Below are 12,747 nucleotides of genomic sequence, written 5' to 3' on the forward strand. Positions count from 1 at the left end.
TTGAAATCAGAATCTTATCAAAATTCCCTTTGGCTAAGGCTGGTAGACCGTAACAGGAGTTGATTCAGGCAGAAGTAAGCAGTCCAACGCTAATTAACAAATATAAACATACTCATCAGCATCATACTCTTTGAGCATCTCTCATCTCACAAATCTTTATTAAAAATCTCTGATCTTTGCTAATTTTCATCGCATTTAGTAACTAATATCCTCATTTACTTCTCTAACTGTTGTAGCTTAAATTTTTAGACCATTAAATATGAGCCAATAATTCTATAACTTTTTTTTCCCTCTTATCAATCTGTGATACCGGCTGAATTACAGTTTTATGTTAATTTAGACCATTCTAAAAAATAATTATGGATAAGATACCCGATTCTATTTTATTGGACATTTTTTCTAGACTAGATTACAGTGAACTCTGTATGTGTTCCAGGTAAGTTAACAAGCTAGAGTAATTCGTATATCTTATAAATGGTTATTCATTATAATAGTACAGTGCTTGAATTTTCATTCTAAAGGTATTGCCAGACTATAATTTTTACTCGCGATTGTTTTTACAAGAAAAGTAAATGATTTTTAAAATTTAAGTAGGTGTAATTTAAAGAACTTTTCACTGAAAAAAAACATAAAAAAATGTTATAACTAAAAACTCTAGAATCGAGCAAAATGTAATAACATAGAGCAAATTTAGAAAACTCGCTTAACAGTTATGACTGTTAAACTTCTCGGAGAGATTTCCGTATCGTGATTTGTGCGAGAATAATCACCAAGTCTTGACAATTTCCAGGCCTGCAAGAAACTAAAAAAAAAAAAAACTAATACACTTTTCTTGCTTTTTGAGGAAATTTTGTTGAGTTCATCAAAATATACTGCATCTGAAATGAAACCTAATTTTGACAGCCATGAACATTAATACTTTAATTAAAAATTATTTTTCAGCTCTTAATTTGCAAAATATAATCAAGATTTATTTATTTAAGAGCATTTTTATTTTTAGAAGTATATTTACCTATGTATCTTAATGAAAAATATACTAGTATAAAATTGGTATATGAAAGCATGTTCTTTTGAATGCATTACTGTAAGAAAACAACTAAACAAAATAGATTCCTATCATTACAATAAAATTATTATTTCTAAGTTTCACCAGTGGTTTGTTTCTTGTTGCAAAACATTGCAGAGATTTTTGCAGAAGGATTTTTTATTTGGGAAGCAAAAAAGTTCAATATTTTTTATCTGTAGTATATTTGGAAAGATTTTTTTTTTCTTTCTGCAGAGCTTTTTTTTTCTTTTTGTGCAGAATTATTTTCAAAAAATGCCTTTACCGCATTTCAGAGATAGCAGAAACGCTCATAATTTTTTTTTTTACTTTGCTTTAAGAATAAAAAAAATTCCACAATGACTGATTGATATTATAAGAAGTAATTTCCAAATATAGATTAAATTTTACAAAGTTAATTACATAAAAAAAAATTTTAGAACAGGAGAATATTGCTAATAATAGCAGAATATGTATAGTAAAAAAATTCTTGCATTTATATAATTAAAAAAATTATAATACTGTTCTATTCTGTATATAAAGGCTTTTTTTAAAAAAAAAATTTTGTAAACAGGAAATGCTTCTGTTAGTATTGTTGTTGTTGAAATTAGTAATATATATATGTATTTGTTACTATCAAAAATTATTTTCAGAAAGGTATTAGTACTAGAGAAAATTGTTGCAGAAAGCTCGAAAAAATTCTGCCACAGGGATAAAAATTTATTTTATAACATAAGATTTTGCGAAAGTGTATTTCATTATGGATTATATTGTTTTTGTGCACTTATGATATATATATATATATATATATATATATATATATATATATATATATATATATATAAGCCTCAAGCAGTAATGACACATTTTATCTCAATAGGGGTGGTTATGAATATTGTCTTTATAAAAAATTATTTTTGTCAATACAATTTAGTGAGTTGATGTTTATTGCAGAATAAGTTAAAAAAAGAATTTGTGCGGAAATAATTCCCGCAGTAATTCCGCTTATGTGCTGTAGCACATTAAATATGCTTAAAATCGTAAATGGGGCACATAAATTTAGTTATGCAGAGATGATTGTACTCCGGAAAAAATCTGGATTTTTGGATTTTTTGCTAATTGCAATTCAGAAGTTTATGGAAATCCAAATGTCCTGAAGTTTCAAGAAATCATCGATTACATTTATGTATAAATATTCTTGAATTTTATTTAGACATTTTAAAACTAGAATTTATACTTGGCATATTTTCCATTTGTAAATTTTTTTTTCTGGTATTTACCTATAATAATATTATTTGTAAATATATTTTGGACCAATATTCACATCTTGGCTCAATAGGGTTTCAAAGAGCCGTTATTTCCCCTATATTAGCCCTAAATAGAATTGTCCGATTTACCCGATATTTTATAGCCACTTTACCACCAATATCAGCCCTATATAGAATTAATTCTATACACGGCTGATATTGGTAAAGTGTTGTTGATAATTATCAAATTCACCGTATATTTTATGTTTATTAATCAGCCAATATAGGTCTGATATTGGCCTCATAAAGGCCGATATTGTCCCTATATAGGACCCATATTGAGCCAATTGTCAGCCCAACTGGGGCTAAGGTAAAATTGTTGCTAGGGTTGTGATTATGAATTCATTTATTGTAAATTCTACTTCTGTATCTAAGTTTCTATGTTTTGTGGTCAAAATGTTTTATTTCAAATATAATAAAGCATATACATTGTCTTTAAGGGTTTGCCAAAGATGGAGAATTTTGTCTGACGATTTCACTCTTAAAAGAATTATTGTTGTAAAGAAGCCTCTCCAAGAAAGATTCTTTCTAAGCCTCATTAATAACCATTTCACTAACAACCTACAAGAATTCCATCTACTCAAGCCAAAATACAATAGTCCAATGAATCCTTTCTCTCTTGTTATTGTGAAGAAGTCATGCTTTTGGCAAATATCAAACAAAAGTCCAAACCTCAAGAAGCTTATCCTGGTGTCTTGTTCTTTGCCGAATGTATCTATCAGTGATTTACCTCCCAATATCTTTCACCTGAGTATCCGAGAGTCTGAATTGTCACCTAGTACATTCTTCGGATCTCAGCCCCACCTTTCTTTGCCTAATTTAACTTGCTTGGATCTGGGAGGCTGCAATAATTTTTTAACTAGTCAAGACTTGCACATTCTTACAACCTTCAAATGCCTAAAGGCTTTATATTTCGAAGGCTGCTTTCGAATTAACAACGGCGGTATTGAATCTCTGATTGAGATTCTTCCTCAATTAGAAACTTTAGATGTAGAAGGTACTGATATATCTAACGAAGGGGTTCATATTATTTTAGATAACTGTGCTAAGATTAAAGAATTGTTCATAGGCCATACACTCATCAATGATCGTGCACTGTTTAAATGTCAGAAAGATGCTGTTCCGAAATTATCATATATTTGTGTTAGAGATACAAACATTTCTTCTATCGGTTTGCATGCATTTCTTATGCCTCCTTACAATCCATCAATTACTGTGAAAGCAGATTTCCGGTGCTCTAGCAACTGCTTTAAAGATCCCAACTGTTCACATATCGATGAGGTCAATAATCCATCCATGAGATCATGCTTTCATTATATGTCTCATGTGTGCTCCAGATAAATATATATACATAAACTTTTTATTATGCAATAAATAGATTCAATAGCCATTTACGAGTGAAAATATTATATGCAGATATATTGATAACACTGGGGAACAAATGTTTTGTTTTTTTAACGGATACTGAATATTTTCACATTGCTGATTTCAAATCTGTTTCTGTCACCAAGCTACTAAATGTTTATAAAAAGCACTTTTTTTTTAGTCAAAATGTACAACGCTATATGTAACAGGGAATCTTGTAAATGTTCTGACAAACTTCTAGATAAGTTCGGGCACATAAGGATTGAAAACGCATAGGAACCCATGCCTGGAAATGTCGTCATACACTACTAGAGGCGCTTTCTTATTATGAATTGATTCTATGTGTGCTTCTGAATAGAAAATCGCCACTAGCCTTGCAGAACAACATTTCTGGGCATTGGTTCCTATTCTATTTCAATCTTAATAATGTGCCCTAATTCTTCTTGAAGTTTGTTGCAGCATTTACCTGATTCCTTGTTATGTATAACATTTTTAAAATTGTATACTTCAATAAAAAAAAATAGATCAAAAATATCATTTAAAAAAAAAATCCATAGCTTTAGGAGCTATACTAATTTCAGGTTTGAAATTCCCTCTCTCGAATTAGGCAAGATCAAGTCTTTGTATAAATGCAACAAAAGAGATTTTCCCCAGTGTACAAAAAGTAGATTAAAAATATCATTAAAAAAATATGTATTTTTAGGAGCTAAACTAATTTGAAATCACCTCGCTCGAATTAGGCAAGATCAAGTCTTTGCATAAATACAACAACAACAAAAAATTTTTCCAGTGTAATCCATCCATGAGATCATGCTTTCATTCCATGTCTCATGAATGTTCCATGTAAAAAAATATGTTCAGGATGTAAAAAAAAAAAAAATTTAAAAATGGTCAAATATCTCGATAAATATACATTGGATCGAATAATCAATATTTTTTAAAAGCTATCCAATGATACTAAACTCACTCGTTGGAGGCAGGTGTTGGGCAACTTTAGAATTTTATATGTGAACCACTATTTTTTTTTATAGTTGCAGATTTGGATTCTTTAGAAAAAAGTAATGCTTCACATAATGAATTATGTTGTAATCAAGTAAAATTAAATAGAGTTTGAAAAATGTTAAAAATGACAAGGTGTTGGGCAACTTTAGAATTTTATATGTGAACCACTATTTTTTTTTTTATAGTTGCAGATTTGGATTCTTCAGAAAAAAGTAATGCTTCACATAATGAATTATGTTGTAATCAAGTAAAATTAAATAGAGTTTGAAAAATGTTAAAAATGACAAATCTCTAGACCTCTCAGATTTTAAAGTATATAAATAGACACGTATAAATTTTTTTTCAATAACAGAAAAACATAAAGACATTTGAGAACTAAAAAATAAACACATTTTTTCAATCTCTCGAGATACCACCATTTAAAACAGTTTATACACTATTTTATTTTCTCGGTTACAGCGCCAACTATGAAACAAAATGCATATGCCTATGCACAAATAGGGTTACTTTTTTCTGGAATAAAAAATAGGACTTCATATTTAAGAAATTAAGATTTACCCTGTCCCTGGGAATGAGGATGAAAGGCAGAGTTTGGTATCATAGGATAACTTTTACAAAATTGGTACTATCCTGTCGATCTGTCAACGCTCGTTAAAATGTACAAATCCTTTGGCACCATCGTAATGAAAAGCATTTTCCAAAGTAAACATTCTCAACACATTAAATTTTAATTAAAACTACAAAAAAAAAAATGCTTGAAAATATGCCACAACACTCTCTTCGGTGCTAGGTAAATACCGAATGCAAATCATTTTGCAGTGGAGTAAAAAAAGCAGCATATTTCAACACGCTAAAGAAAACTAACTCCAGTAGTTAAGGATTACACAGTAAATATGATAAAATTTGTAGTTATTGATGCAGAAGCTAGCTTTTGGCGATATTGCGTTTGGCGGAATGGGATAATCTCAAAGTATGTAAATGATTGACGGGATAATCTCAAAGTGCGGAAATGGTTGACCAGATTATCCCAAAGTACCTAAAATTCTGAATATTTCTCTAGTTTCATTTTTCGATCCGACCCATATTTCTCGAGATATTTGACTATAACCAACCTTTTTTGCACCCTGTATATGAATTTTGTTATTATGCAACAACCGAAATCAATAGCCATTGAAGTACGGAAATAATGTACAGTACAGAACCCGTTATCCGGAAAACCAAAAAACCGGAACGAAACTCGATAAATTTTCTCGCTATTTTTAAAAAAAAAATTTTTTTTCCTCATAAGATTTTAGGATTTTTTTTTTCTTATTTTAAAGATGTTTACCTTACCATCATTTTGGAAATAATCATTAGTGTATTACTTCATCGTTTTTTCTTATTTTTAAGATTATTTCCAATTTTTTTTTTTTTTAGTTGGGTTTAACAATAAAAAAACGGCTTTTTGTAACGATTCAGAAAACCGGAAAAATCAGTTATCCAGAATAGCGATGGTCCCGACAGTTCCGGATAATTGGTTCCCTACTGTATTTACTATTTATATATTACTGTTCATAAATTGATGATGTAAATAATTCATCCATGAGATTATACTTTCATTATACGTCTTATGAGTGTTAAAGATTAAAAGGTAAATAAATTTAAAAAAATTATTATTTTATAAATACATTCAATAGCCATTGAATGACGAAAATATTGTATTTACTGTTCATATATCCATCCGTGTGATTGTGCTTTCACCGTGTGTCTCATAAGTGTTCCAGATAAAGAAAAATACTATAAAGCTTTTTATTATGGAATACCGAGATCAATTGCCAAGGAAGGATGGAAATATTGTATTTAGTGTGTTCATCTATCAGTTATGTAAATAAAACATCCACGAAATTGAGCTTTCATTGCATAGCTCATTAGTGCACGGTTACCACGGGTCAGTGAGAACAGGGAATAGTTGGGGGAAATCGCAATTTTTTTTTACAAAAACCTAGAAAGTTACCAATCTTGAAATTGTCGATAACAGAAATCAGTTATTGAGATTCGAGTTAAATAATTCTAACAAAGGGTTGCCCCAGACGACTAAAATGTAACTATTTTCGGCATGAGGCGACTGTTGCAACTTTTTTTACCTGAAAAGACTAAAAAAAACAACTATATTTAAGAAAAGGACACTATTGGGTGACTTTTCTGTACTTCTGAAGATGTTTTTTTTAGCATAAATTGGTTGAAAACCTGCAGTCCTCGGGAGCTTCTAAACACACTGAATTTTTTCTTTTCTTAAAAAAAAAAAGATTTTGAATTGCAAATTTGAGTCATTACTTTTTAATTCGTTCAATTTGCACAGATTCTGTTGTAATTCTATTTTGTTTCTGGATAACCTTTTCGGTGATTATTGTTGCGAAATTCTGCTTGTTTTTTTTTAAAATAAAATTTTTTAATACAATATTATGAGTGAATTTTAAATTTGAGTAATTACTTTTCACAATATATATATATTTGCTAAAGTAATTTTTGATAAAAGGGAATTTTTAATGAAAAAGTATTTTTTGAATGAATTCTAGTAATTAAAAGTATTTAATTTTCTGAAAATATTCTAATTTTTTTATGTGAAAATTTAGTGCTAGAACACTAACATTTATATAAATATTATCATATTTGCTACCAACTTGACTAAATGTATCATGGTATGTGACATTTAAATAATTTAATAAAATTTTAGTCATATTTTGATGAATTTAGGTTCAGCAATTATTTTCATGCTTTAGGCTACTAAAAGCAACTATTTTGTTCATTTTTTTCTGTGGCAACCCTGCATCTATTATAATTGTTGTAAAATTTAACATTTAAGTTAGACTGAAATGTTTTCATCCTCGTTTAATGATATTTTTTTACACAGAAAACCTAATATTTGGCATTACAAATAAGAGAATAAAAATTTTCTGATGAAAAATTACCTGATATAGATAAAACGTGGTCTCGACTTTCATAGAAATTTACCTGAAAAAGTCAGGGAATTTTTTTTCCTCACAAAATTGAGTGGGAACCCTGCACTATTCCAGAAAAAAAATGTATTAAACTTGTTATGCATTAAATAAATTTAACCCCCCCTCCTCCCCATTAAATGGTGAAAAAATTGTATTCACTATTCTCATAATGGTAAACTGTATATATAATACAAAAATGAAATGATTAAATTGCTTATCTCATAAGTATTCCTGATAAAACGAAGTAATAATTCAACATGTAATCCAATAAATAGAATCGATAGCCATTGAAGCTGATTAAATTGCTTATCTTATAAGTATGCCAGATAAAATGAAATAATAATGTAACATGTGATGCAATAAATAGAATCGATAGCCATTGAAGCTGATTAAATTGCTTATCTCATAAGTATTCCTGATAAAATGAAATAATAATTCAACATGTGATGCAATAAATAGAATCGATAGCCATTAAAGCTGACTAAATTGCTTATCTCATAAGTATGCCTGATAAAATGAAATAATAATTTAACATGTGATGCAATAAATAGAATCGATAGCCATTGAAGCTGATTAAATTGCTTATCTCATAAGTATGCCAGATAAAATGAAATAATAATTTAACGTGTGATGCAATAAGTAGAATCGACTGAAGCATATAAACATTGTATTTATGCATACATAATTTCATACTGTGTAGGTATTGCCACTCATATTGCTAAAATTTTTTTTAAATTTGTGTTAATTCCTATGTGCTTTAAAATACTCTTTTTGCAATTTTTTTCTTCAAATTTACTCCATGTTGTTTGAAATTAGAGTGGAGTAGGTTTGAAGTATAAATTTTACTTCATAATAGCAATGAGTAATTTTTATTTTAATTCAATTTGTCAATAAAAATAAATGATTGCATCATTGGTAAATAATTTGTGCTGCAATAAAACTTGAATTACTGGTAACTATTTGTAATTATAGTTTATGTGAAATAATTTCTACGATCTGCTCCATTGTTGCAAAATTGCTTTTTTAAATGTCTCCAAAAATTAATAAAATATGTTGTTTTGGACTACTCATATTACATCATTGTGCATATATTTACACTTTAAAATTAAGTTAATTTATTTTCTCTTTTAATTATCACCTAGGACGAAAAGGATTATAGTCCGAAGGAAAGAAAAAATGTTAAATTGTTTATTTTTTAAAAGGAAATTTTATTTTATTTTTATAATCGTCGTTAGCCAACCCAATTTTTGAGTTTACAACTATCAGTGTCCAACTCTGTAGCCTTGTAATTTTGAACCCAATTCAGAAGACAAGGGAACAACTGGATCGTGTAATTAGGAGAAATTTACCTTCATGGAGGACTTTTTGCTGGAACTAATCCGCATTTGCGTTACATGGAGAGGAAAACCAAGATAACCTCCCGTGGTTAGCCTGATGGCAACGGGACTCAAGCTCATGATCCATCTACCACTGAGAATATTTTTTGTCAACACTAAAGTCAGTGTGAGCGAGAATTCATATTGACCAGCCTCTCATTGGGAGGCAAGCGCTCTATGCGCTGAGTCATCACAACTCAGCGGATAGTTGCTAGAAGGAAAATATGCGCCCAATATTTTAGTCAGGTAAGGGGTGGAAATTTGGGGCCCCTTGATGTAAATTTTTTTCCGTCATATTTTGAGAAATTTTTATGTGTGTCGACAAATTTTTGTATGCAATTATAAAATTCGTTTATCCAAAGATAATTCCATGTGCATATTTATCAAAAAAAAATATATATTTATTTAAAATCTTTTTTAGAATTTTTATTGGCACAGATTTATTTATTTATTTTTAAATTTGAAGTATAAAAATTTCTACACCATATTAAAGTAAGTAATTTTAAATAACAAAATACAAAAGTTTCTGAGTAATGAGATTTTCAAAGAAAGCTATAAACACTTAATTTTTCATTATTATTTGTTACTATTTCATTTACCGAGAACCATTTGAAAGATCATTATAACAAAAGTTATTCAGAGAGATTTTTTTTTTTGTTGTTAACTTCACATCCTGTTTTATTTCATTCTCTGCACAAGTTTATAAATCGTTGTCATTAACCAACAGAAATTTACCTTATTTGATTAATAAAACATAAATAATACATGCGAATGGAAATAAAAGCCCAACGCGTTTCAAGCGCTAAAAAATAGCCATCCATTCTCAACACTTGCCAGTCTTATGTTTTTTTTCTTATTGATAATTCAGCTAGGCACCTTCAAAAAAAATTAAAAAAAAAGCTTAGCTTATAATTAAGTGTTGCATATCAAAAGTTCCCGTAGTTAGTGAAATACATTATGCAAAATAGTTAAAACTAATAGTATTAAATATAAAATTTATAAAAAAACCACTAACTATTAATTTTGGGGAAGAATTTATTGAAACAATTCTTTAAAATTTTGAAACATACAATAAATTCATTTGTTCATATAAAAAATTTGAAACATATAGTACAACTTAAAATAAATAAATAAATTTTATAACAATTGTAAACCATTATAAAATAGTAAAAAATAATTTCTATGTATCATTTTTCAATTAAAATTATGTTACAACCTGCATTAAATAAGCAAACAAGTTGTTTAATGAAATATTGTTTATGTTTGCAACACAAAAACTTTTATTAGTAAGAAATGCATTACATAATTAATTTTTTTATAGAAAGATTAAATGGTATATTCCTTGGCTATAATAATTAGTAAATTATGCTCAACACATAGCGTAAATGAACAAAAACATAAAAATAGTACAATTGACACAATATAATAAGTCTGTCTTAAAAATTTGAATTATTTAGCTATAAAAAAATACTAGCCGCAATTACTTTAGAGAACCAACAAATATGTCGTATTTTTTAAAATCAGTAACCAATTTTAGGGAAAGAAATATTTTTCATACTTTGAAAAGTATGACCTTTAACGAATATATTCTATAATTTTCAAAACGTTATTCCAATTTCTCTTGCATCTAAGAATTGGCCAAGCACATTTTATTTTTTAAGACTCCACAGTTTGGTTTATATTTTGGTCTTATGAAATGACCAAAATATAAACCAAATTGCAGAATTTAGTGTGTTAATATGCAGGACAAAGTCGGGTAGCAGAATTTATTGTATCAATATGCAACAGAAAGCCATAGCAGAATTTATTGTGTCAATCTGCAGCATAAAGTCGAGTAGCAGAATTAACTTATCAATATGTAACAGAGGGCCTGAGCAGAATTTACTGTGTCAATCTGCAACACAAAATAGCAGAATTTACAGTATCAATATATGTACAACAGAAGGCTGTCTTATAAAGGTCCCCCTTTTTAGGCCACAAATGAAGTTGCCAACTGCGATGTGAACTTCAAAAGTATTTTTAAATGGAAGAAATTCATTTCGTATAATATAATTTGTCAGTCAAAATTATAAAATTGCCATAATTTACAAACATAAAATTTTGATTTGAAATTATTTAATAGATTTCAAATTTCAGACCTCAAAAATCCTTAGAAAAGTGAAATGTCTCTCTAAAAGATTTTTCTTTTGGATAGTAATAAAAAATATGATAAAAAACAAGTCAAATTCAGGTTTTTAACTTAGAATATGAATGGTTATTTTATTCAACAGGAAATTCTACAACAATAAACATATTTTAAAATATACTTCGAGATTTTACTTAATTTAAAAAAAAGACTATAAAAGCAATTTGAAAACATATCAATCCAGAGAAATGAATTATAAATCGATAAACATAGCATATATATATATATATATATATATATATATATATATATATATATATATATATATATATATATATATATTGAGAAAAATCATTCTACAATAATAAAATAAGTTAGTTAAAAAATAAGTGTAAATGAATAAACTGTTTTTAACAGTACAATGCATTTAATTAATGCAGGCATAAATTCTATATAAAAAAGTGCATTATTTGATTTTAAGGACGTCATAAACAGAAAAAGAAAGGCATTCTTAGCAAGGGCGGATTAGGGTGGGTGATAGATTCAAGGAGTCAATGATTTTGACTTGATGAATTTAAGCACATTTAAAGTCACAAATTTCACAGTTCATAATATTAAACAGCAAAATTTCATTTGTTTCAGGAAAGGTCAAGACAATCCTTTTCAAAGCATAAGTATAAATCTTTTAATGAAAAACTATCTTGAAAAATTATAAAAGCACAGAATGAATACAAACTAAGTAAGAAATTAATATGCTAAACAATAGCTGCTACAGTTTGATGTTTCAAATAAATAAATAAAATTAAATAATAAAGAAATAAAAATACGAAAAAAGTCATAAATTGCTTGAAATTGCTAATAAAAATGATTAATTGCTTGAAAATAGTTTAATTATTTTTAATTTGTAGATTACACGTAAAATATACGTAAATGCAAAGGATAAATACAAATGTAATAAAACAATATACTAAACTATAGCTGCTTAAGTTTGATGTTTCAAATAAATAAAAATTGAATAAAATAAAATTTTCATGAAAGTGATTCAAAATAATTCTATATTGTTTTTAACTAGTGAATGAATAAATATATGTAAATATAAATATATGTATGCAGATTAAATATCTGTAAACGCCAAGAATAAATACAAACTTAGTAAAATCAATATGCTAAACAATAACTGCAACAATTTAATGTTACTAATAATTAAAAAATTGAATAAAATTAAATACTGATAAAAATAAGTAATTTGTTGAAAAGAAATCAATATTAATAAAATAATTTTTTTTAAATTTGCAAATAAATACTATAAATATGCAGTTTAAAAATATGTAAGTTCAAAAAGAATATTTTTACTAAAAATAAGGTTCATTCCCTGAGATAACAGATTTAGAATCATAGTTGATATTATAAACAATAAATGAAAATGCACACAATAAAAAATGCCCAGAAATAAATATAATCTAAAAAATTAGTCTGAAATGCAAGCTTAAAAAACTGAATGCTCGTCAACTAATACAAATACATGTTACGATAAATTTAAAGAGTTTCAAAC

General features: G+C 27.7%; 1 protein-coding gene across 1 annotated transcript; it reads left to right on the top strand.

Moving 5' to 3' along the window:
• The first annotated feature begins 66 nt into the window (after positions 1 to 66).
• On the top strand, positions 67 to 8,760 carry LOC107442895 (F-box/LRR-repeat protein 12). Its single transcript, XM_016056574.4, has 2 exons — positions 67 to 436; positions 2,790 to 8,760. Exons 1-2 carry the CDS (start codon positions 360 to 362, stop codon positions 3,688 to 3,690), a joined length of 978 nt encoding a protein of 325 aa, XP_015912060.2. The 5' UTR covers positions 67 to 359; the 3' UTR covers positions 3,691 to 8,760.
• The last annotated feature ends 3,987 nt before the right edge of the window (positions 8,761 to 12,747 follow it).

This window comes from Parasteatoda tepidariorum, chromosome 5 (genome assembly GCF_982258835.1).
Source record: "Parasteatoda tepidariorum strain Cologne lab strain chromosome 5, Ptep-v5.0, whole genome shotgun sequence".
NCBI lineage: Eukaryota > Metazoa > Arthropoda > Arachnida > Araneae > Theridiidae > Parasteatoda > Parasteatoda tepidariorum.

What these genes read in the sequence shown, in the direction of transcription:
- LOC107442895 (XM_016056574.4), top strand. Translation starts at nt 360, where the DNA reads ATGGATAAGATACCCGATTCTATTTTATTGGACATTTTTTCTAGACTA. An exon ending in GAACTCTGTATGTGTTCCAG is followed by an intron (nt 437 to 2,789) that starts GTAAGTTAACAA and finishes ATTGTCTTTAAG; the next exon opens with GGTTTGCCAAAGATGGAGAA.